Source organism: Homarus americanus, unplaced genomic scaffold (genome assembly GCF_018991925.1).
Source record: "Homarus americanus isolate GMGI-L3 unplaced genomic scaffold, GMGI_Hamer_2.0 scaffold51476, whole genome shotgun sequence".
Taxonomy (NCBI): Eukaryota; Metazoa; Arthropoda; class Malacostraca; order Decapoda; family Nephropidae; genus Homarus; species Homarus americanus.
The window spans coordinates 5784585-5810416 of NW_024736148.1; the positions used below are offsets into that span (position 1 = coordinate 5784585).

The 25832-nt window shown below is 41.8% G+C and overlaps 1 protein-coding gene across 3 annotated transcripts; it reads right to left on the minus strand.

Annotated features, from left to right (window-relative positions):
* Nucleotides 1–1581: 1581 nt before the first annotated feature.
* Nucleotides 1582–16526, minus strand: LOC121872089 (protein C10-like). Of its 3 annotated transcripts, XM_042374780.1 has the most exons (4): nt 12948–14727; nt 12672–12815; nt 4260–4436; nt 1582–3693 (listed from the first exon to the last, which is right to left on the minus strand). In XM_042374780.1, the coding sequence occupies exons 2-4, from the start codon at nt 12688–12690 to the stop codon at nt 3566–3568; spliced, it is 324 nt and encodes a 107-aa protein (XP_042230714.1). In that variant the 5' UTR covers nt 12691–12815; nt 12948–14727; the 3' UTR covers nt 1582–3565. The 3 variants fall into 3 exon arrangements, 2 of the variants coding, with proteins under 2 accessions (XP_042230714.1, XP_042230713.1); XM_042374779.1 differs by lacking the exons at nt 12672–12815; nt 12948–14727 and adding an exon at nt 16386–16526; XR_006090023.1 differs by lacking the exons at nt 1582–3693; nt 4260–4436 and adding an exon at nt 11886–12444 and having other exon boundaries at nt 12948–15118.
* Nucleotides 16527–25832: the final 9306 nt, after the last annotated feature.

Here is a 25832-nt window from a genome sequence, read left to right on the forward strand (position 1 = left end):
CTCTTCTTCCTTCTCCTCCACCCCCATTCTAAATCCCATCATCATCATCCAGGAGCCTTCTACATACACACCTCAAAGTAAGTGAACTTTTCTACCATTTTTGTTGAATTTAGGAAAATTTCGGTGAGCTGGAACCAATTACAGTAAAAGTCCAAAAATCCGGATGCCAGAAATTCGGACCACCCGAGAATCCGGACTTTTAGGAAATTCATTTTTTTTTTTTTTTTAGCGAGCTTTTGTGTGTATGTGCGCATGCGTGAGTGCCACAGCTGCACAGCGACAACAAGCGACCACGCGGTCGCCACTTTAAAAAGAGCAATCAAACTGTGACAATGTATGTAATTTTGAGTCCTACTCTTTTCATTTACAGAGTACTGTACTGTACAAGCCCATAATAATGGCTCCTAAAGTAGATAAACTTCGTTCTGTGAAGAGAAAGAATAACACGTTGAAATTGAGTGACAAACTTGAAATAATTAAGAAACTAGAATATGGTGTGAGCAATACTGTTCTAATGGAAACATACGACATTGGAAGTCTACAATTTATGATATAAAAGAGGCAAAGAATAAAATTCTAGAATTCACAGCTTTTTCCTTAAAACTGCTCGTTTTGTTAAATGAAGCATGCTATATTTGCTAAAGAATAAACTATCAAAATGTACCTGTTCATCTCTTCTTTATTCCTCCTTAAATTTGAATTTTAAAAGTACTGCCTGAGAATCCGGAAAATCCAAAAATCCGGACCAACCCAATCCCCAAGCAGTCCGGATTTTTGGACTTCTACTGTACCCAAAAACCCATTGAAACAATGGTTTCGGTTAACGAACTTTTCGGTTAACGAACGACCTTCTGGAACGGATTGAGTTCGTTAACCGAGGGGTCACTGTAGAGGAAATAAGGTAATGCAGTATTATAGGACAGGATATTTCATATGCCAAACATGTATTTACTCAAATTTTTGTTGAATTTATGAAAATCTGCATTTAAATGCTTTCAGAACAGTATTGATTCACACCCTTAACTTTATCTAATCCTCATAGGTTGAGTTTAATGAGGTGTTTGACTTGATGAGCCATCTTGACAAGTTATTAAACTGAAATATGGCAATTTTTTTAATAATCTATTTATTCTTTAAGTATGAGAGGAGAAAATACAGGGGATAATGTGTGTCCAAGATTGAAACTTTTATGAGTCAACCCCAGAGTATCAGCAAGTGGGCCTAGAAGGGCATATCACAGACAGGTTATGATAAGATACTCGTCGGTATATCTCCTCCCTTTTGTCTGCATATATGAGAACTAAAACTAAATGAAATTTACTAGTTAGTGAAGATGTGTACTGCGCCATATTACAGTATGTACAGTACTAACAAACAATGGCTGTGCATATTAATGTATTTAAGTGTTAAAAGAAGTTTTTTGGGCTATTGAACTTTATATACAGTACAGTAATAATGTGAGAAGAAAACTATGGGAGGTGGGAATTATAACATGTTAATAACCAGTTCCAATGTAAAAATAACATTCTTTTTTCTAACCACTTACTTAAAAGAGTAAAATATAAAAAAATATAAAAATAATTACTGTATAATAAGTTTAATCTTTTTAACTTCCAAAACAGGTAAAATGTTTCATTCAGTTATATCAAAATGGTACACAAATCTATCTAACACTCATCCCGTGAACATGTCATATTACTTAACAAAGTCCATAGCTAGTACAGTACAGTATAATCTATAAAAGTAAGCTATATTCCTCTAAGAACTAGCCTTCATGTGTGGAACTCATCTTTATATTCCTGAGCTTGTTTCCGAGTTCCTCAGTGTAAAATTTTCAATACCTTTTGATCCAAGATGTGATAAGGCAGGATGTTTATATATACCTGTACTGTGGTGCATGTTTTACCTGTACTGTATAAAGTAGTACAGTATTTTACCTTTTTTTCAATTCAGTGATCCTGGGTATAATGTAACCAGGTCCACTCATCATCTTACATCAAAATCACATTACAGTATACTGTACCATATTTCCTGACAGAAACTATTTAATAATGTCTAACTCAGTCAGGAATACAGTACAGTAGTACTCCCAAGGTCCCCTCACCCCTTCTCTAAATCTGCACTGATTGACCCCATTTTCTGAGATACACCATCGGCTCCCAGGCACCCTCACTTCCCTCACATCAGACCTTACCTGCTAGGATACAATTTATTAGCACAGTAACAAGGAATAATTTCATTACATCAAAACTAATTTGTCACATTACAGTAAATGTTTCCAAAAAGCTATATTATGAAAACATCCTGAAGAGTGGTGATAATACTGCTGCCACCTCCCATGCCAGACATAAGATGTTATCTTGTAATGTTTTATTGCATTTCAAAAGCTACAATTTGGTGGGGTATCGGTAACCCCACGTATAGTATTTAACAGATGACAGCAGTGTAAACATAACCATTCAGGGCACTTTCCTAAAACACCCTGTAGAAAGTACACACAGTTCATATTAGCTGCCAACAGACTATTGAAAAAGTTGAAAGTGCCTTCTTTGAGTCTGGGGTTGAACAAATCAACAGTACTAGGTGAAAAAAAAATTGTCCTAGAAATATTTTTGTTTGGATAATTTTACAAATTAAAACACCTCTGACACCCCAAGAAATGGCTGAAGGTGGCCCACCTCTAACCATATTCTTCACTTTACTAAATGTTGATGACAAAAATTAAAATGTAATCTTCACTTTCAACTCGGAAGAATAAGTCATGTGCTGACTGTTCCTAAAGAAGCTAAGATATACTTAACTTGCTGACTTGTAATTTAAAAATATCAATACAATACTGTACAGTACTCATTTGCTGATATAAGAAGTGGATTGTGAAACACTCTACCACACAATACATTACAAAGATCTCCTACCACACTAACACAGGGTTTAAGAGCACTGATTTTAGATCTAAGGGTCATCTGGCTTAGCCCTGTACAATATCATGAGTGACATGCAGTTTATAAGTATGGTAGTTAAGCATACTCGGAAGTTTTGTAATGCATTCAAATATACAGTAATTGCCTATTATAGTGTTTAGAGATGCTGCCTTGAGTACAGTACTAGGCAATTTCCTTAACCTTTCATTCATGCCTAAAATATTTTGTTCATATTTGCTGCCTCTACTTATCTTGGGGCCACAAAGAGGGCCAACATTATCTTCTCAATGTGTCACCTTCAGGAAATGTGCCAATTTATTTCCTTCATTACATCAAAAAGCATTAAATATCAGTGTACTGAATTGTGAAAAAACTATGTAGCTTCATCGAAGCTGTCAATAGATGTTTTTGTATATCATCTCTCAAGAAAAAAATAAACAGAATCAAGGCTAATACTGTGTATTTAAAGAATAATATGCAAATATAATCCATCAGATAACAGAATTAAATGACCAGGTGCAGCACAACATATCATTATCCTTTAGAAATGAATTAGAGGTTGATTTCCCTCAGTATGGGAACACTCGTCACAAAAATGTATTGCTTCAACTTGAAGTACATTAATACTGTATGTACTCATGTCCTTATGGACGACCTGACGGTGGTATGACAACGGCGGGCAGGAAATAAGATCGAACTTGTGCATGAAGTCTTGCAACCTCTGGGTCATCCTGACCAAGATTCTTCATCACGTGCTCAAACTGTATTGCTCCTGGAGAAAATATAGGTTTCTTCATTACTATATGTGGCTAACAAGATAGTGGCAAAGAGGATAATATTTACAGATACCAATTAATCTAGTAAGGTGCCTTCTTCAGGTCTGAAGGTTTGTGACTATGGCACACCACTCCAAAGGTTTTCTGGTTATCTTTACCAATCTTTCTATATTTTGCATTTCTCTGAGGACCCAGCTCTTTATCTCATTCATTCATCCCAGTTTCTTTTCTTTCCCATGGCCATCCTACTTTCAGTTTTACCCAAATTTTATCTAACAGATACTTGTGAGCCTCATAACAAAGATCAGATATTAAATGGTGGTAACAAGTGCAAGTCAGGCTGAATGGGCAAATTTACCAGATTGAAAAATATGAAGGATCAAACTCAATCCTAACATAAAAATCTTACAATATTTCTCAACTCAGTCAAGTTAAGTTGACTGGTCCAGTTTGATTGTTGTCATTAATGATTAAGTCAAATTGGGACCAAGATATAACATTCTTGCCAATATTAAAGCAAGAGGAAGCAGATAATAATATAAGTTTTGTAATTTTAACTTACCAACTCCATCTTGAGTGAAGCCATAGTTGTTGATGACCTTTGTGGTGACCTGAGTTACCAGAGGAAACACCCGGGTCATGAGGGCCACCATGTCATTACCAGCAGCTTCCCGAGCAGCTTCTAAGGCCTCCACTACTTCCCCTCCAGTCAGAGCAGCTAAAATTTCTCGTAAAGCCGCTGAAAGAGAACTTTTGTTGTTGATGAGAAGATACTTCAACAATACAATGAGCATTGTTCAAATACAGTGTTGTAGAATAGAACTGGATATTCATACAGATTAAGTTATGTTGACATTACTATAGCTATGAGACTACAGAAATGGTATCCATCCTTGGGGCATGACTTAAGCTATCATAGGGCAGAAAATTAAAGGGCTGTTTCACGTGTATATGCTTTACTACATTCATCTGTACTTATTTATCCTCTTCCCGAGCAACTGCTCAGTAGCACTCGTGATCAACTTTATTTTCGCCATTTTCCTCTGAGATATTATCCTCTAGATCAGGGGTTCTCAACCAGGGGGGAATTTCCCCCCTCAGGTTTTCAGGGGGGGGGGGGAAACTGATACTAATATGGAAAAAATAAAGGATTTTCAGTATTATATGCATATTATTTGGAATGCACTTTTTGAGGCAGACAATCTTGGAAAGGAGGGGGGAATGACATTCTGACATATGGTGAAAGGGGTGCATGGGGCAAACAAGGTTGAGAACCACTGCTCTAGATAGAGGATAAGAAGATTTCCCAAGAAAGTAGAAAAGGATTCTCCATTAGAAACTGACCCAAATTGTTCCTAGTACAGTATACCACTGGAGGTTTAACCAATGGAAATCTTGACTGAGAGAGAATATTGACTTCTCGTTTTTCATGAAATATCTAGCTTTAGCTAAATTGTAACTCATACTGCTCCAAGACACAAACTCAAAACTCACCAGACATGAATATGGTTGGAGACAGATTAAAAGCTTCTTTCTGTCTCCTACCATGTCCATGAAAACTTGGTGAACATTCTAGGAGCATTGTTGAACCACAAGGGAGTACAGTACAGTACAGTACTGGACCTGGAACTGATTATGGGCTTTACCTGCATAGAAAGCTAAAGAATTGGTAGCCTAATAACAGCCTAAAAATGTTTGGAAAGGGGGAGCTATGGTTGTCAACCTTCAGATCTGAGGATGACACCTTAACTGACCGAGTAATACTGTACTGTACTGCCTAATAAATGTGCAATATTTGTTTATACAGTAGGGTATATGTCTATTAAAAATCTACTTAAAATTTATTTTACATAAGATTTTAGCATTTTAAATAAGAAATTTAAAATTATAGAATATACTATACAGTGGTCCCTCGGTTAACGAGCGCCTCGCTTAACGAGATTTCGGTTAACAAGTTACCTTCCATAAGATTCTTAACTTCGGTTAATGAGCAATCCCTCGATTAACGAGTTACTTACGAGCCGACCTCAACATGTTTTCGCTTGCATTTGGCGGTCCACCAGCAATAGTATTAGTCCGCCAATACAGTAATCGGTTCTAGGGCTTATATTCCTTACCATTTTAGTAAATATCAAGAAGTTTATACTATTCAATAATTTTAAAAGTTTAATATTCATTTTTTTAGTCATTTTAACAATTATTGAACATAATTGAAGGTAAGGAAACTTGTTTTATGCACGCCATCCAGCCTGTGAACACACTAAACAGGCGTCAGTCTCTCTGACTTTTCAGTGGAAGTAAAATCTTGCTTGAGACTCTCTTCAACTAAACGCTTTTTTCTGTGTTCCAAGCAAATTATTGGTCATTTTGAAATTTATTTTACATATTGACAATATATAATGCAGGGCAGTGTTGATTTAAAGAAAATAATCTTGAATTACACCGAGAACTAAAATTTTATGGGTGAAATGGCGCCATGGGGTGATTTCTCTTCCACCCCAATGCCTTCTCTTCTCCCTTCTCCTCCACCCCCATTCTAATTCCCATCATACTCATCATCATCATCCAGGAGCCTTCTACATACACAAGTCAAAGTAAGTGTACTTTTCTACCTTTTTTGTTGAATTTAGGCAATTTTCGGTGAGCTGAAACCAATTACCCAAAAACCCACTGAAACAATGGTTTCGGTTAACGAGTTTTTCGGTTAACGAGCAACCTTCTAGAACGGATTGTGCTTGTTAACCGCAGGACCACTGTACATATGCATATCTATTTTCTGTAATTTTTGCACAAAACCTTGATATTCAATATACAGTATTCTGAGGTATCCGTTATTATAAAAAAAGGCAAGATCAAGGTACAGTGCAGGTATATCAAGTTTGGATTAACCCTTAAGCCCCGGGTTAGTGTGCCGCTGGCAGTACCCCACACCCGGGGGGAAATGGAGAACAATCAACTTTTCCAAATACAGTATAATTTTTAACCTTTTTAAATGATAAAACAATATTAATTAAGTAAGAAGAACTATATCTTGACCCTCTAGAAACTTCCCTGGCTGTGCGGAGGGAGGGGGGGGAGATAAGGAGACAGTGTTGGTTTGACAGCTGACGCTCGTGGTCATTATGCACTTAGTAGCTATTTTTAGCTCGCCTTTGTGTCCGAGGTGGACAATAATGCATAAATTTACTGATCTTAATAATTATTTGCTATAAATAATTGATTTAGAGTACAGTTAACCCTCACTTTACGCGGTTAATGTAACCCGGAGGGTCCCGCGGAAAGTGAGAAACGCGTAAAGTGAATAACATAACATATGGGATTAATTGAAATGGAGTCCGGGCCAATCCCCAAACTCCACTTTTTGACGACACACAACTATGTTGTAGTAAAAATTTTATCTTAACTTTATGATGGTACGAAAAAACAAGTAATATAGAAGAGGTTAGTTTAGGAAAAATAAAGGTTAACATAGGAAAAATAAAGGTTAACATAGGAAAAATAAAGGTTAGGTTAGAAAAACTAAAAGTTAGGTGGAACACTTACGGTAGTAGAAGAGATGAGTCGGCATACGGGGATGAAGGCTGGTTCCGAGGCAGAGGGCAGATTACTGGCCTTCAGGTGAATAACCATTACTAGGTGAATCACCATCACTGTCACTTACAGTTGTCAGGGCTTCCCTGACAAATCCCTCAAAGTCATCTTCACTGTCACTATCACTGGCTTGGGCTGGCTGTGGTGGGTTGTGGGCGAAGAAATCTGTTATGCTTTGCTGACGGCTGGCGTTGATGTTGTCGTGATACACCTTGATGTACGGCTCCATAGCCTGCACCAGCCGGGTATGGAAGACTTCATAGCGGTCATCGTCATTGTCGCGGGAAAGGAAGGACTTCATTTTCTCTGCACACTCCATGGCACCCTTAATATCACTATGACTTAAACTGTGTTCTTCGGAGAATGACGCACCTTCTTCCTCCTCTTCACTGACGTGTTCTTATTCCAACATCTCGTCGGCAGTCACTTCAGGATCTCTGATCACCTCCAGGATGTCGTCGTTGGTGGTCTCGGAGAAGCCTGGAACTGTAACAGTCTGCGCAGCTTCTCTGGCAAGGTCCACTGCTACTGCAACATTCTGAACCTCACCAGTCACAGATTGACTCCTCCTCTCACCTGGTATTCCATGCAACACATGTCTCCATGCGTGACGAATTGTAGCAATAGACAGCTGATCCCATGACTCCACCAAGAAGTCCACAGCTTTCTTGATGTTAAATACTCTCCAGAATTGTTTGAAGAGTATTTTTTGCTGTTCCAACTGTTGATCCTCATCTTCTTCGCTCTTGCTATCGGTGGTGGTGTCACCCAGGTTACGCAACTCTTCCCTGGTGTTGGTGTAGTCGTTCAGGAGCTGGAATTTTTTTGTTGAGAATGCAGCTTTTACATTACAGATTAACTCTTGGTCCATGGGCTGTAATATAGACGTAGTGTTGGGAGGAAGGAAGACCACTTTTACGTTGGGGTGACGATCTAACAGTAGGGGCGAGTGTCCTGGTGCGTTGTCCAGCAGCAACAAAATATTGAATGGCACATTCTGTCGCTCACAGAATTTTTTTACATCGGGAACAAAACAGTCATCAAACCAGGAGAGGGACAGTGTAGAGAACTTCCACGCCTTACATGCGGTCAGCCAGTGGACATTTAGCTTGGTCATGTCCATGGTTTTGTAGGCGTGCGGCTTGCGTGCTGTGTGGATCACCGATAACTTGAGCTTACAGGTACCTGAGGCATTGGTGGTAAACAGGACGGTGATGCGTTCCTTCTGCATCTTCCGGCCCCGAATCCTGTTGGCATTCTTTACAACGAAGGACTTGGAAGGTAGCTTTTTCCAGAAAAGACCAGATTCGTCCATGTTAAACACCTGGTCGTCACTGTACTGTCCTTCCTCCATAATCTCACGTAAAAACGGAGGAAATTCCCGAGCCGCAGCACGGTCAGCACTCGCTTCTTCACCACCAATGTTTATATTGGTGATCTTGTTCCGGATCTTAAACCTCTGTAACCACTCAGAGGAAGCATTAAAGGGTTTGGGCTCTGTAATTCCCATCTTTCGTGCCACTGCGATGTACAGTTCACATGCGTAGTCCTTAACAGAGCGCGTGTCGACCGCCATGTTCCGTCGCGCCTGACGCACCAAGTACCTCACAAGTAATTTTTCTGTCTTGAGAAGCACCTGGTTGTGAAAATACTTGATCATAGAAGTACCTGTAGACTTTGTGATCTTCATGTGCTCCTTTATCTTGGCTGCATCCTTCTTTATTGTTCGAATCGTAGATTCATTCACACCATGCTGGCCCGCCAAATCAACCTGCCTTGTTCCTTTCTCAACTCTTGGATGATGGTATACTTCACCTCGTAGCTTAAGGAACGTTGTGTCTTCTTTGGCTTAGTGCCGCTGGGTCCAGGTAAGGAAAGGTTTCTCTCTGGGGGTGGTGGTCCGGCGGAAGCCATTTTACGGAACAATGGATGCGCGTTTACACGGTGTGGCCTTGAGGGATGAAACTGCCGCGGCTAGGTCAAGCGTCGTCTTTCCTCCCTCCCTCCCTCCCCCGGGTGGACACGTCATAATACTTTAAGCCAATTACAGCTAGCAGCAGAGGGGGGTAGGGATGCATGGCCAATCACAGGTCTGATATGTCATATGACATCAGTGATAACGCAACAAAGACACACACTGCGCAACCTTACCGCGCCGCTTGCCCAAGCGGAGGGAGGAGGAGGGAGAGGCGAGGAGCACAGGCAGGCAGGCGGGCGGGTGGCGAGTGGGGCGAATCTAAAAATAGCGTCGCGCCGGACACTCTCCGCGTAATGGGGTTCACGTACCGCGTAATGTGAGCACGTGAGGTTCTGGCAAGGCACCGCGTTAACGTGGAAACGCGTTATGCGGGACCGCGTAAAGTGAGGGTTAACTGTATTTTATTTGCATTATTTTTCATAAAAAGTCCTTGGCAACACTCACTAGTCAGTCGCCAGTCTGCTTGTCTGTCTTTGTGTTTGGTAGAGCAAGGAATGCACAAAATAATAATAATTCCACAAATAAAAACATATAACATAATCATAGCATTATTTTACAGTAATACTACACTATAAAACAACTACAATACTTTTAGCAATATTACTTTGATACAAAATAGACAAACAATGAAAATGAAACAAACAAAATTAGGTAATTATGTTCAGGAAGCTTCCCTGTGGCCGAGCGTGTGGTGTGACAGGCAAATAGTCACACTGGAACCTGATAACCCGCATTGGGCATTTAAGCAGTGGATGGAATAGGCAGACGTTCTGGAACGTCACCCGGGGCGCGCTGGTCGGACGTTCTGGAACCTCACCTGGGGCCTAAGGGTTATCTTAGAATCTATCCTGTGTCAAGTTTCTATAGAAAGAGCAGCACCAATTGCAATATTTACTAATGTCACCACTTGGCTCTGAGATTACAACATTAATTAATTCATCAAAAATAGTATTGAGTACTGTTGTAAAAATCTTGATAAAATTTCAGTTTCGGTCATCCCTGTATTGTACAGTACAGTGAGTTCTGCTATAACGCGTGTTTTGATAACGCGAATTTGCTCTAACGCGATTTATGAATTCGGAACAATATTTGTATAACGCGAACGCTTGTTTGCTATAACGCGATTTTTGGCTTACTATTTCTCCAATTTTGTGGTATTAACTGTGAATATGGTAAAGAAGAATATCTCCAAAAAGCGTTCTGATGATAGAATTCCCGGTGATTATCGTAAAAGAAAGGATATAACACTTGAAGAGAAGCTCGATGTTATCAACCTCAAAATCACCCTTCTCCCCCATCAAGTTACATTCATATTTTTTCAAGGTAAAGTGTTAAATTTACTGTATGATTTCATTATTAGATATGAATGTAACATTTATTTAGACTGTGCTATCCTTTGTGTTAGGCTAACTACTAAATTTTTTCGATTTCGAGTAATCTGCACCTAACCCTATTTTCTCCATAAGCCCTGTTATTTCTATTACGCGATTTTCTATAACACGATATTTTACAAGAACACAATTATCGCGTTATAGCAGAACTACCTGTATTTAGATATCCAAACTATGTTTTTCCGATGGTTTTAACGTGCTTTGAATGATCTTTGACCTTCATTTCTATCGGAAAGCACTAGTTTTTTAGATCCCCCTTCCCACCTTTATCCAACGGTATGTGGGACCCCCAATGGGAACCTGAGGTTTTGGGTGAAATACAGTCTCTGGTTAATGTCCATTCCAATAATGGACTCAACTCCCCACCCCCCTCCCTCTTCCCACGCTCGCTGGCTCCTCCCTCCCTGAGAAATGTTTGGGAGAAAAGACTAGGATTTTAGGTTTAGTAATAAATAATACCTCAGACTATGTTTAGGATAATATAATTGACATTGCGGGATTCCTTACAAGACTGCGAATAATTTGAATATAAACGTCATATATTTTGCACAAAAGATAAAATTTTTCCTCTCTCTCAATAAAATTCTTAAATTAGATCTAAAATTTGTATGTCTAATGCAAATTTTAGCTTGTTTATATTCAAATTAATCACTATCTTATAAGAATTCCAGCAATGTAAACTTTATTCTGGCCAGGTAATTTCTATGAATTTTATGAGATAAAAACAAATATCTTCAGTAAATAAACAAATTATACTTCACCCAGGCACAATACGTTACGTAGTTGTAGTAAAAATAAAATATTAATTTTATGATGGTATGCACACACAATTAATATTTAAGAGAAATATCAATAATATTAGGTTTTTTAACACTTACTTAGTAGAAGAGATGGCTGGGTACACGGGGATTGGGGTTGGTTCTGAGGCAGAGGGCAGATTATTGGCACTCACCTGTATCACTTGTATCACTATCCACCACAGAGGCTTGCAGGGCCTCTTTGTCAAACCCCTCAAAGTCCATATCCTCACTATCACTATCACTGACTTGGGCTGGCTGTGGTGGGTGGCGGGTGAAGAACTCGGTAATGTTTTGTTGACTGGGCGACCTTGTGCGCACCTTGCCCGCGACGCTTCTCGTGTAAATGATGGAATGAACCGCGTAAATAAAAATTGTCGGTCTGGCAAGGTGCCACTTAAATGACCAAACGCGTAAACCAAATCCGCGTAAATCGAGACTATACTGTAGTTAAATTCCTAGATTCTCCGGATGACCGAAACTAAAATAATAACAAAATCTTTTTAATTCATTGAAAACTTCCCTTTTTCTTTTTCTTTTTACAAAAACAACATCTTAGAAATTGATACCCATTTGATGCATAAAAATACTGTACCTTTTCCCTCTTCCTCATTCTGCCTACACCATTGTTTACATGTCAACATCATTTCAGTGATTTAAAAAGACCACCGCTCAATTATCCAATACTGTAAGTACAGTAGAACTTCGATTTAACATGAGATACGTTCCAAGAGAACGCTAAATCAAAGTGTTGTTTCAATGGAAAAATTTAGTTAGGTACTTGAGAGAAACACAAAATATTAACAAAGACTTTTATTAACTAGTAAATATGAGAAAAATATATGGTGTAATGATATATATGAGGCAAGCACTTCCTGCAGAAGAGTTCAGAGTTGGACGGTACTGATACTGCGTAGTACTGTCTGCTGCCTTGGGCCACTGGCCCTCCCCGACTGAGAGTATACACCCAGATGCACCTCAGCCCATCTCCTATAATACAAAACATTGTTTTGTACAGGCTGTTGTATTATGCCAAAACAAACACTCATAAATCAACACAGCTAAAATTACTGGATGTGAAATGGTCTGTTTACATCAGCTGATGGGGGAGGCTGGTGGCACTGGTGCCGCGCTTCACCCGCCTCTCGTCTGATTCACTTTCCTCTCAACTTAATTTTTTAATTACTTTATGCCATCAAAAATAGATTTTCAATCACCTTTAGTAAGGCAATTCATCCTCTGAAGATGCAGAGCTCAACTCGACCAGCTCATCATCCACATCACTGTCTAGTGGTGTGGCTGTTGACACATCTGACACGCAGAAAGCACTGGATGACGGCCTTGGCCAGCTACCTCAGGAGCTGAAGGAATGGAAAACAATCATTAAATTTCTACCACATAATTATTACATATCGTATGCCCAAAATTTAATGTCTATTTTTCCGAGCAATAAACACTCAGTTTCATAACACACGGTTTCATAACAATCTCACCTGTTGATAATGGACAGAAGATTGAGGTGATTTTCTTCTGTTGCTGGGCCATAATCAGTTGATCTAGCAGCAGAAAGTACGTAGATGCAGCCCAATTCAACGCCTCCACCACTTGCATACTGCGTTCCATATCAGGGTCATGTTGCAGTGCAGACTGGGTGGCAGAAGTGACGTGCTGCATAAACTCCCTCAGCTTAGGAATTGTCAGTTCCTTCCCCACTGTTTGGGGCTTAACTGTAGCTTCCTCGTGTTTTTTCGCCATCTCCACCATCTCCAAGACTTCTTCAGAAGTGAGAGGATCCTCCATGCAAACAAGCAGTTCAGTCACATCTTCTTGGATTTCTTGAAATCCTGAATCACCTCTCACTTCCTTAATGAGCTTCATAATGTCTTTCACGTCCTAGCCTTCATCAAAGCCCTTGAAATCATGGACTACCTCAGGCCACAGATTACACCACACTCCATTTAGTGCACTTTCTGGCACACTTTTCCATGCAAGTTGCAATGTTAGCTATGGCATCTTTGATGGTGTAACTCTTCCAAAACGTTGCTGCTGTCATATTGTTGTCCTTGTTCATAGCTTCAGCCATTTGCCTCATGGTATTCTTGAGATAATATCTCTTGAACAAGGCAATAACACCTTGATCTAGTGGCTGAATAAGTGAAGTCACGTTCGGAGGGAAGAAGGTCAAGTTTACGTCATTATTCACACTGCACAGGTGTTTGGAGGGCTAGATGCGTTGTCCATGAGAACCAAGGCCTTTTTGCTAATGTTCAATTTTTTTTAACATTTTCGATGAATGGGGTGGCATGGCTGATGTACCACTCATCGAAAATATCAGAAGTCATCCACCCCTTCTTGTTTGATTGCCAAATTACAGGAAGTTTCGGGATATGCACATTTTTCAGGGCACAAGGTCTAGCTGAGTGGTGGATGACGAGTGGCTTCATTCGTGCGGTGCCTGATGGGTTCGCCATGAGAATCGTCAGTGTCTGTCCTTGCTGACCTTAAACCCTGGTGCTTTTTCGTCATTCTTCATTAGATAGGTTTTCTTGAGCATTTTTTTCCAATACAGTCCAGTTTCATCACAATTCCACACTTGGCAAGGAGAATAACCATTTTCTAACACTATATCCTTCATAACTTTCTTCATATCCTCGGCTGCCTCCGCGTCGGCAGATGCAGCTTCACCTGAAAGCGTCACATTCCGTAGCCCCGTCCTTTTGATATATTTGTACAGCCAGCCTGTACTTGCTGTGAACATATTGTCTTTGATGGACTTCTCTTCCTTTTCAAGTATCCGAGACTGTATTTCGTAGGCTTGGTTTTGCAGCAAGGGGCCAGTGAGAGGAAGTTTTCGGCGCAGCATGTCTTCTACCCATAAGTTCAGTGCTTCTTCCATCTCAATATACATAGCAATCTTCAGGTGGAGTTTACCCTTGGCAACATCAGGTGAAGCATAGGCTGCTCTAATTTTCTCCTCATTGAACTTTATAGTGCGGACAGTGTTCTCCGACAGTCTAAATTGACGTCCCACACTTGAACCACCATTTCCACGCTGCAGTGCTTCCAGCACCTTGATTTTCTGCTCCAGTGTAATTGCTTGCCTTGATTTCTTGACCTGTGGGGTAGTTAATGATGTACTGTAGTAGCTGGCCTCTTGGAAATAATGGTGATGGTTGATGCATGTGGTAGAAGAGAGAGGGTCACACAATAAGTCCGTTCACTGGAGCGTCAGCGCGAGAACTGAGGATGCGCGAGGGTGTGGGATGGTGGCGGGCAGCCGTGTAGCGTGTCCAGAGACGCGTCTGGTGGGAAACATTAGGCACGAAATTTAAAATATGATGCACCAGATTGACTCTCGCAAAATAGGAAAGATTCGCTTTAAATTAAAACATTGTCCTTAATTGTGGGTGTCGCTTTAAATCGATAATCTTAAATCGATTCGCGTTAAATCGAAGTTCTACTCTATTATCAAGTACAGTACTGACGATGAAGTGATTTATACTGTGCTCAATTCTGGTAACGTTTTGTGGTTAGTTACTGCTAAAATCAGTTGGTTTTTTTTTGGGGGGGAGGGCAAATGTTAAGAATGGGCACAATAAAAATTGTTATTTTGAGGGATTTTGTTTACAGGGTATTAGTTAGATTAATTAACATATACAGTAGTTAATAGATCCAGTGTCAGGAATTAAAAAAAATATATATATATCAATTTATTTATAAAATAAAAAGAAGGAATGAACTATAAACAAACACACTTCTGTGAAGGTTACTGTCAATTTTCTTAAGCCCAAAAAACAATTGTACCAATTGTTAAGTAATTTTTTTTCATCATTAACCTCGCACCAGACCTGTTAACTACACTATTGTTCAAGGAAGAAACAATCTAGTAACAAATATCAATATTATTCTAGACAAAGGCACCAACCATATGTATCCAAACTGTTAACCTGTCACTGGACAATAATTGGTACTGAACCAGTTGTCTACTCCAATTCTGTCTACACCTGGGTTCCCAATCTGTCTACTCTGAAAATGTCACATATTCCCACCCTGTCTACTATCAGTTGATGACAACTGAAAGTTATTATTTGAATATTATCAAGGGTTTTATTTTAGTTCAGTCATCCAGGGAAATTTGCAAAGTTCCCCCCACCCCGGGTTAGGTTAGATATATGTTTGGTTAGGATGGTTAGGTTACATTACATTAAAGCTTGGTAAGGTAAGGTTAGTTTTGAAATCTAAATACAGTACAGAGATGACCAAAGCTATAATTTTACATTAACAAGTGATCCCTTGACCTAAGTTAACCTAACCTAACCATATACCGTGTCATTTTCTCCTTTGCAGTTAATTTGGGTTTTTTTACAGAATAGGTGTACAGGTAATATCAACTGCGTCGATATAATGCTAACTATGGCCATTTTGAGTACAAATAATGGGAGTATACAAAATTAGAGGTTACCTACTTCACCTACTCCCATTGTCTAAATTTGTGTTCCCATTTAATTTTTCCCGTGTATTCACAGGGCTAGTGGGGCTCTTACATATAGTCAGGCCTAGTGGCACTGCTATTTATACCGTACTCGAGGTTTATGGTACTACTACATACTGTATACAGAACTGTACTCAGGGCTCTGTAAATGGAACATATCCTTTTCGGCCTAACGGTAGTGCTTAAAATATTTTTTTTTCAGTTAAGTAGGTTTGGTTGGTTCATTTTTGGCTGTTTTAGAAGACCTGCAGGGTAGAAGCAGGAAAAACTGCAGACAAATATATATAAACTGAAATTACTACCGCAAGGTGAGTATAGACTATTCACGATAAGCTACCATATAAGAATAATCTTTAAATTAATTAGTTTAGGGTTTGCAAGAATACCAGTCTATTACATATCATTTTCTTTTAATAACTTGATTTGTTACTTAAAATACCTTTCGCTTTATCAGCTGTAAAGTTTTCTGGAAAGCCATCAACCTCACTGGTAGCCATCACTGTCTCACCAAAGTTTGAAGTTACCCCTAAATTGTAAACAGTGTGAGCACGTCTACCTGAACACCGAAAACACTGAATACCTTATATTACATAACGTGCTAAATAGATTTCATTTTGAAATACATGTTGTAGTATTTTTTATCGAAAACCTAAATCGCTCTAAGAGAGTCTACACATTAGGATGCTAGGTAGATATTCACAATAAACCAAAGATGACTATATTTTTCATTGTTGAAAACTGGAATACAGTACTTTTACTCTAGAATATTTACTTATATTCTCTTTACCACTGATCTGCTCGTTATCTGCTTGGGTGATCGGTCACGAAACGTCTCTGTTACACACTCTTGGCAAGTACTGGGCATGCACTGCTGACTGACTCCTGAATGTATTTGAACTTGCTCCAGAAAGTGTTTATCAAGTCTGGTCTTGAAAGAGCTCACACTCGGTGCCGTCACAACACTCTCTGACAGAATGTTCCAAGAGTTCACAACTCTCACTTTACTTTACTTTTTACTTTTATCCTCTTCATCTCACTGATCGGCTCGTTAGCCGCTTGGGCGATCGGTCACGTCTCTGTCACGCACTGTTGGCAAGTACTGGGCATGCACCGGCTCCTGAATGTACCTGAACCCGCTCCAGTGTTGGTCAAGTCTTCTCTTGAAAGAGCTCACACTCGGTGCCGTCACAACACTCTCTGGTAGATTGTTCCAAGAGTTTACAACCCTCACTCCGAAAAAGTTTGCCCTCACGGTTTTCTGGACTTGCGGCTTCTTCAATCTTGAGCTGTAACCCCTTGTGGGGCGAGCGTCCGCCAGCTCCAAGTAAGGACACTCAACTGAGTAGTGCCCCCTGAGATGCTTATAAACCTCAACTAGGTCCCCCCTTGCCCGTCTGTAGTATAAGCTAGGCAAGTTCAGGCGCTCCAATCTCTCAGGGTAGCTGAGGTGCCGAAGTGCAGGCACCAGTTTGGTGGCCCTCCTTTGAACATTTTCAACCAACTGACAGTCCCTAGCATATCTCGGGGACCAGATGGGGTGACAGTACTCCAGATGGGGAAGCACTTCACTCCTGAAGATCGTCACGAGGGACGGGCCGTCTACTGTAGATATCTGAACGACCTTCTTATAAGACCCAATAATTTATTTGCCTGATTTACCTTCTTCTCACAATGGCCCGAGAACTTCAGCTCATTGTCAGCATACACACCTAGGTCCTTCTCACACACAGTCTCAACTAGTGCATTTTCTTCATCCCGTTGGGACATAATACGCCTCCTTACCGTTGGTACGCCCCAGGTGCATCCTCTTACACTTCGTGACATTGAATCTCAGCAGCCATTTCTTCGACCATTCCTGGAGCCCACAGAGGTCCTTCTGCAGCTCTTCACAGTCCGCTTGGTTCTTAATTTCCCGAAATAACTTGCCATCATCGGCAAACATTTGTATGGAGGAGTGTACAACGTCAGGCATGTCATTTATGAAACAAACAAACAACAGCGGGCCCAATACACTACCCCGCGGTACCCCACTTGTTACAGGTACAGATGACGATTTCGTGCCATTAATCACCACACACTGCTTGCGGTCATGTAGAAAGTCTTCTATCCACGCTAGGACATTTCCCCGAATTCCGTACCCTTCCAGTTTGATTTTCAGCCTTTCGTGGCAAAATCTAGGTAAATATTGTCGATATTACCACCCCGTTCTACAATATGGGTCCAAATATCCAATACCTTGAGCAATTGTGTTAAGCAAGAGCGCCCCGGCATAAAACCGTGTTGGCAATCTTTTACAAGGTTGTTTCGTAGTAGATGTGCCATCGCGGCATCTCTCATAATACTCTTAAGTACTTTACATATTATGCTGGTCAGGCTCACCGGTCTATAGTTGTTCGTGGAGTGACTATCGCCCTTCTTGAAGATAAGACTCATATAAGCCACTTTCCATTCACTGGGGACCATTTGTTCGTCCAGGCATTTACAAAACAGGAGCTTCAGGGGCTCTGCAAGCTCGTTGCATAGCTCTCTTAGCACTCTAGGATGCACCATGTCAGGTCCGGGACTCTTATGGACCTTTAGCCTGGACAGTATATATCTAATACCCTCTTCTGTGAACACAATGTGGGTCAGTGCTGTGTCGAACCGTCTGTCCTCAAACGCAGGAAGGTTAGTTGCATCCTCTCTTGTGAAAACTGAGGAAAAGAATCTGTTCAATGCCTCAGCTTTATCCTGGTCAGAATCTGCGTAACTACCATCTTCAAGCCTCAGATCTGATACTCCTACTCGCGTTTTCAATTTCGACTTTGCAAAGCGGTAAAACGCCTTTGGGTTTGACTTGACCTCGCGTGCAACCAGCCTCTGGAACTCCTTTTCAGCCCTCCTACACTCTATCTTTGCTTGGTTTCTGGCTCTTGCATACATCCTCCTGTCTTGCTCATCGTTTGACCCAACCCACGTCTTGAATTTCTGGGTTTTCTTCTTAATTTTGTCGACCGCCGCATGGTTCATGTGTAGTGATCCCCTCGTATTCTTAGAAGCACTGGGTTTGGTCTTGGGTATATATTTATCGATCAAATGGGTCATTTTACTAGTTATGATATTCAGCGTAGTGTCTGCGTTCTTGTACCTTAATAAGTCAGGCCAGTTGATACCCCTCATCTCTTCCCTCATCCCATTGTAATTTCCCTTGTAATATTTGCACCTTGGCCTGGCCTTATCTTGAACTAGTTAACAGTTAAATCTGAATGACAACACTGTATGGTGACTGGTGCCAACTGGGGCAAGGTGTTCCAGTTTGGCTACCATACCCTCCTCGTTTGTTATGATGAGGTCAAGTGGCTTGGGTGTTTGCTCCCCTCTGTAATGTGTCGGGTCTCTCACATGTTGGAACAGAAAATTATCTCTCAGAGTTTCTACAAAAAGAGTAGCAGGGTTATTCAAGTCATTCGGGGTGGACTCGTTTCTCCAGTCGATGTCGCCATAGTTAAAGTCCCCCATGATAAGGAGGTGGCTAGGGTTGAGCATCGCCGCATTGTTTATTAAGGTTCTTAAGTTCCTTTGATTTAGTGGGCCACAGTTTGGGGATCTGTAGATACACCCGACGATAAGTAAGTCCCCTCCCTTTAATTTAATTTTACACCACTTGGACTCTTCAAAAACATCCTCTCCCTGTACCCTCGCCTGGCTGGCTCTAAGGTCTTGCCTAGCGTAGATAACCACACCCCTCCTGCAGGATTCTTGAGTTAGGTTCGTAAATGAGTCATATCCAGCAATACTGAACTCACATTCCTCTGGGTCGATTCTCCTGTTCTTGTACAACAGTTCTACAACTCCTACAATATCTGGTTGGTGTACTCTTAGTAGTGTTTCAAACTCCTCTCTCTTATCAAGGAACGTGTCAGTATTAGTGTACATGACATTCAAGCCAGAATTTGTTCTCGGTAACGTCTCTGCTCTTAGTAATAAACCCGCTCCCCCCACATTCTCAGAAGCTGCAGCATTTGCTAAGTACACTGTATTTTGCAGGGTGTGGTTAGAAATGTCATTGTTTACACGGCGCTCGTTCCCTCCTGTCCGGTAGGCTGAGCTGGTGCCGCCTCCCGGGTGGGGGGTTGAGTGGGTGGAGGGTGCACTGCTGCCCCCTGGCCCTGTGTCGGCACACTTGTTTCCACTACCCTCCCCCTGAGTATAACCCATGTACACCTGTCCCCGTTCCTCCTCGACTCCTCCCTCTTCTGCTTCAAGTCCTGCAGGAGCTTCTTGTGCTGTTCCCTCTGCATTACCGTGCGGTCTGGGTGAATAAATACATCCCGAAATGCCTCGCTCCTTGCTAAGTTTTTTGCCTGCCGAATAACTTGCCATTTCTCCTCCTCACTCACTAGTGTGATCCTGAGGGGGCGAGGCTTAGCCCCCTGCTTTTGTCCCAGCCTCCTCACATCCTGAGGGGTTGCTGGAATCTTCAGAACCTCTGTGCAAATATTTTGAAACAGCACCTTATCGTGTGTTTCCTTACTCACAGTTCCCTCCGCCTGGCTCTCTCTAACTCCAAAAACTATTACATTGTTCCTGCGCTGGAGCCGTTCCTGGTGTTCCTCCTCTCCCCTAACAGTAGGTCCGTTAATTTTCATTTCTTCGACACACTTCTTCAAAGTCCCAATCTGCTGTAGAACCTGTACTGATTCTGCATTACTCCCCACCCCCCCTTCCCCGTGGCCCTCCTAATACGTCAGCATAACTCCTCTTAGCAACCACCTCCATTCTATCAGCTACTTCCTCAGTCTTAGCAAGGATCTCTTTCCCAACTTGCTCTAGTTTGTCAACCAGCAGGGCTCCTGCTTCATCTATTTTCGTCCCTAGAGAACTCGTTCCCTTATGGCTAACAAGCCGATCAGTGGCGAATAGGATAAAAGTAAAAGTAAAAAGTTACGCACTGTTGGCAAGTACTGGGCATGCACCGGCTCCTGAATGTACCTGATCCTGCTCCAGTGTTGGTGAAGTCTTGTCTTGAAAGAGCTCACACTCGGTGCCGTCACAACTCTTTCTGGTAGATTGTTCCAAGAGTTCACAACTCTCACTCCGAAAAAGTTTGCCCTCACAGTTTTCTGGACTTGCGGCTTCTTCAATCTTGAGCTGTGACCCCTTGTGGGGCAAGCGTCCACAAGCTCCAAGTAAGGACACTCGACTGAGTAGTGCCCCTTGAGATGCATATACACCTCAATTAGGTCACCCCTTGCCCGTCTGTAGTACAAACTAGGCACCACTGCCAGCCTATTTGTGTCATAGGTGCCACAGAGACTTTAAATTTTATTTTGTTTGTGTGCTTTCTCAAGGACTGAAACTGTGTCTATAATACACCACTCACAGAGAGATACAGTGTACACAGTAATAGTTCATAGTGTCATCAGTGACCGCGGAAGTTGTACTGTAAATAGCTTAAAGTGAGCGCTAACTAACAAGCAAGCTGGAAAGGCACCGTGCCAGCTTAAACAATGTCGTGTTATAGAATTTATAGGGGCTACAGAGACTTTAAATTTCATTTTGTTTGTGTGCTTTCTCATGGATTGAAACTGTGCCTACAATACACCATTCACAGGGAGATACAGTGTACGCAGTCGCAGAAGACAGTTCTATAGGCAACAGAGAGTAGCTAAGAACTGTTCTTTATTTTCTCTCTCTCTCTTTACTTTTTTTTAAATAGGTGTAGATCTATACACAGTCTGCACCCCCACAACAACAACAACCATGAGTATGATATGTGATTACTGCAGGGAGAAGTCGGATATGGAGGATACAGGCCTGACCCTTACGGCGTTTAGGATGTTGCAAAATGCCGTAAATCATGAAGGCTGTTGCTGGTATTGCCCTGACTGCATAGTCAAGGTGAATGGGGCGATTGCAAGCCATAAGGTAACGAGTTCTCTAGGGACGAAAATAGATGAAGCTGGAGCCCTACTGGTTGCCAAACTAGAGCAAGTTGGGAAAGCGAACCTTGCTAAGACTGAGGAAGCAGCTGATAGATTGGAGGTGCTTGCTAAGAGGAGTTATGCTGACATATTAGCCGGGCCACGGGAGGGGGCGGGGAGTAATGCAGGATCAGAACAGGTTCTACAGCAGCTTGGGACTCTGAAGAAGTGTGTCGAAGAAATTAAAATTAACGGACCTACTGTTAGGGTGTCATGATCGTGATGACGGCTAACCTGAAAACCTTAAGGATTCATATTACGCTCAAACGTCCACAAAACCTTCTGAGTCCCCCAGTGGAAACGTCCTCCGTTTTCTCGGTTCCTTGATGACGTCATCGATAGGCCGTCTTTGTTTAGACGCTGTATGTTGGGACCTGTTGCCATCCAACCCTTTGTAATCAATTTAATTTTGCTTTTGATAGCTGAGTCAGAGCATTGTTAGTGAAGATAATAGTAGGGAATGAAACTGAGTTCATAGTCTCAATTTCAACGTCAGAGTGTACAGTGAATTAATTCATCGGAATAGAAGTACGTGGACTCCCTGGTCTGTTTTGAGTGAGGGCCCCGCGGGCATTTCTACCGTTAGTGAGTGCCCGTCCCTTCATCCATACAGGTATGCCATTCCACTCTGTGTTGTAATTCGCCCTTCTTTAAGTGATTTGACCCAATTAATAGTTGATTGTGCAAGTGTACAGTAACGTAGTTGATATGCTCTGAGTGAAGTCATATTTACGTCTTTAACGTCCCCTGAAACGTGATGTTGTCACTGTTAGTGAGTGCCCGTCCCTTCATCCATACAGATCCCATTGTGATTCTTGAATCGCTCTACCATCCAACAACGGCCTCGGATGTATTAGATGTCCAGCCGGGATCATATATGAGAAGATGGCACCGATGCGGCCTGATTAATGTGCCCCACGGCTTCGTTGGGCCAGACCCCAGACCCGCCATGTGTCTGGCTACCCCACAATAACAACAGCCCCAGTGCTCTACCCTGGGTTACTCCTTGGAAGTATATGTCCACAGAGAGTGTTGTAACATGTACGTTAGGGATAATTAGTTGGAAATAATTATCCCATGTTGGGTAGTGGACCCCTGCATATACTAGGGTCATTGTTTACGTAGATGTTGAATAATCTACAAGAGTGCCATGTAATGTACCACCAGTAATGTTGTGAGTAAGAGTAAAGAAGAAGGTACTGAGTTTGCACTAAGCCCAGGAGGTGAGCCTGGTAATTATATGATTAATGCAATATCTTTCCCCCATTGATTGCATATTAATAAATTTGTTTTTAGAGTACTTTAGGTGTATTCATTTCTCCCACAGTATTTTACCTTTATTTCCATCCAAGTGACCTAATACCAAAATTACCATACTCACGTGCCTAGACCCTCGACCATGCTACCAAAAGAATGCCCAGGCTACCAAAGGAATGTCCATGCTACCCAATAATAGGTGACGGAACTGAGTAAGAGTAAGAACTAAGAGAAGTAAATAAGATGAGGGTGGTGTAGAAACAGAGAGGGAACCCGCCCCCTCACATTGGTGGCAAGACCAAGAATCCGCCCCCTCACAAGGGGAGAGGAGGAACACCAGGAACGTCTCCAGAGCAGGAACAATGTAATAGTTTTTGGAGTCCCAGAGAGCCAGGCGGAGGGAACTGTGAGTAAGGTAACACACGATAAGATGCTGTTTCAAAATATTTGTACAGAAATTCTGAAGATTCCATCAACTCCTCTGGATGTGAGGAGGCTGGGACAAAACCAGGGGGATAAGCCTCGCCCCCTCAAGATCACACAAGCGAGCGGGGAAGAAAAATGGCAGGTTATTCGGCAGGCAAAAAACTTAGCAAGGAGCGAGGCATTTCTGGATGTATTCATTCATCCAGGTCGCACAGTAATGCAGGGGGAACATCACAAGAAGCTCCTACAGGACTTGAAGCAGAAGAGGGAGGAGTCAAGGAGGAACGGGGACAGGTGTACATGGGTTATACTCAGGGGGAGGGTAGTGGAAAACAAGTGTGCCGACACAGGGCCAGGGGGCAGCAGTGCACCCTCCACCCACTCAACCCCCAACCCGGGAGGCGGCACCAGCTCAGCCTACCGGACAGGAGGAGGCGAGCGCCGTGTAAACAATGACATTTCTAACCACACCCTGCAAAATACAGTGTACTTAGCAAATGCTGCAGCTTCTGAGAATGTGGGGGGAGCGGGTTTATTACTAAGAGCAGAGACGTTACCGAGAACAAATTCTGGCTTGAATGTCATGTACACTAATACTGACACGTTCCTTGATAAGAGAGAGTAGTTTGAAACACTACTGAGAGTACACCAACCAGATACTGTAGGAGTTGTAGAAATGTTGTACAAGAACAGAAGAGTCGACCCAGAGGAATGTGAGTTCAGTATTGCTGGATATGACTCATTTACGAACCTTTCTCAAGATACTTGCAAAAGGGGTGTGGTTATTTATGCTAGACAAGACCTTAGAGCCAGCCAGGTGAGGGTACAGGGAGAGGATGTTTTTGAAGAGTCCAAGTGGTGTAAAATTAAATTAAAGGGAGGGGACTTACTTATCATCGGGTGTATCTACAGATCCCCAAACTGTGGCCCACTAAATCAAAGGAATTTAAGAACCTTAATAGACAACGCAGCAATGCTCAACCCGAGACACTTCCTTATCATGGGGGACTTTAACTATGGCGACATCGACTGGAGAAACGAGTCCACCCCAAATGACATGAATAACCCTGCTACTCTTTTTGTAGAAACTCTGAGAGATAATTTTCTGTTCCAACATGTTAGAGACCCGACACAATACAGAGGGGAGCAAATACCCAAGCTGTCATGGTCACGTTGACTGCTAGTCTGTTTTAACACTGATGATTCTTATTACACTCCACGAACGCAAAACACGAATGGGTAGCTGGTTAGCTATCCCTAAGAAGAGACATGTTTTTCTCCATCGACGTTTATACTCATGATCCCTCCCAGTAAGTCCTGCCTTCGAACACAGTTGTCAATACGCTGTTATTCCACTTTCTACTGGCAAGCTCAATCTTGAATTAGTTCATGTAAATCAACTTTAGTAATTCGCCAGACCTTTGTCAACTGATGGTCATCTTTGAATGAGTAACAGTTGGTTTGTTTGTAATTTCTGTCATTGCATGAGTAGCGATCGCTGGCAACTCAGGGGTATATAACCACGGGTAAGAGGGAGAGAGCGTCCTCCGTGACGCCCTCTCCAACTTTGTTCCAAGGTATGTAGCAATGTTCTACAGCCATTTAGTTTGATTTAGTCAATGTAGTGAATTATCAGTGTTCATGCTGTAACAGTGGAATTGTCATTCAACCAGTGTAAGAAGTAATATAAAGTAAATGTCGTCTGACGTTGCGAGACGAAAGATTTGTTTGTGTTGTCATCATGCTTCCCAAGTCTTCCTCCGTGATGCCCTCTCCAACTTTGTTCCCAGATCCAGGGTGGGCTTATTTGAACATTCACCGATAGCTCCGGAGCCAGTAGATGTCTAGCGTGATCAATATATGGCCGATGTCGGTGATTCGACATGATTGAGACGGCAGGTCCGCCTCGTGGGTCTCAGACACCAGACTCGCCATGTGTCTGGCTTCCACCGACCACAACAGCGATCGTCTGTGTTACAGGTGCCAGTGCTATACCCTGGGACATGGCTTGGAGTAATATGGCCCACAGTGTTGTTGAATATGTTTGGGGATAATTAGCTGGAAATAATTATCCCATGATGGGTAGTGGACCCATGTATTTGCTGGTTTCAGTATTAACATGTATGTTGTGATTGCATCTCATATGCACTACCAACAGTCTTTGACGTATTATATGCCAGTTTGTCTTATAACTGGATGCAATGGAAAGTACCTAGTAATGTGTGAGAAGTAAAGTTGTC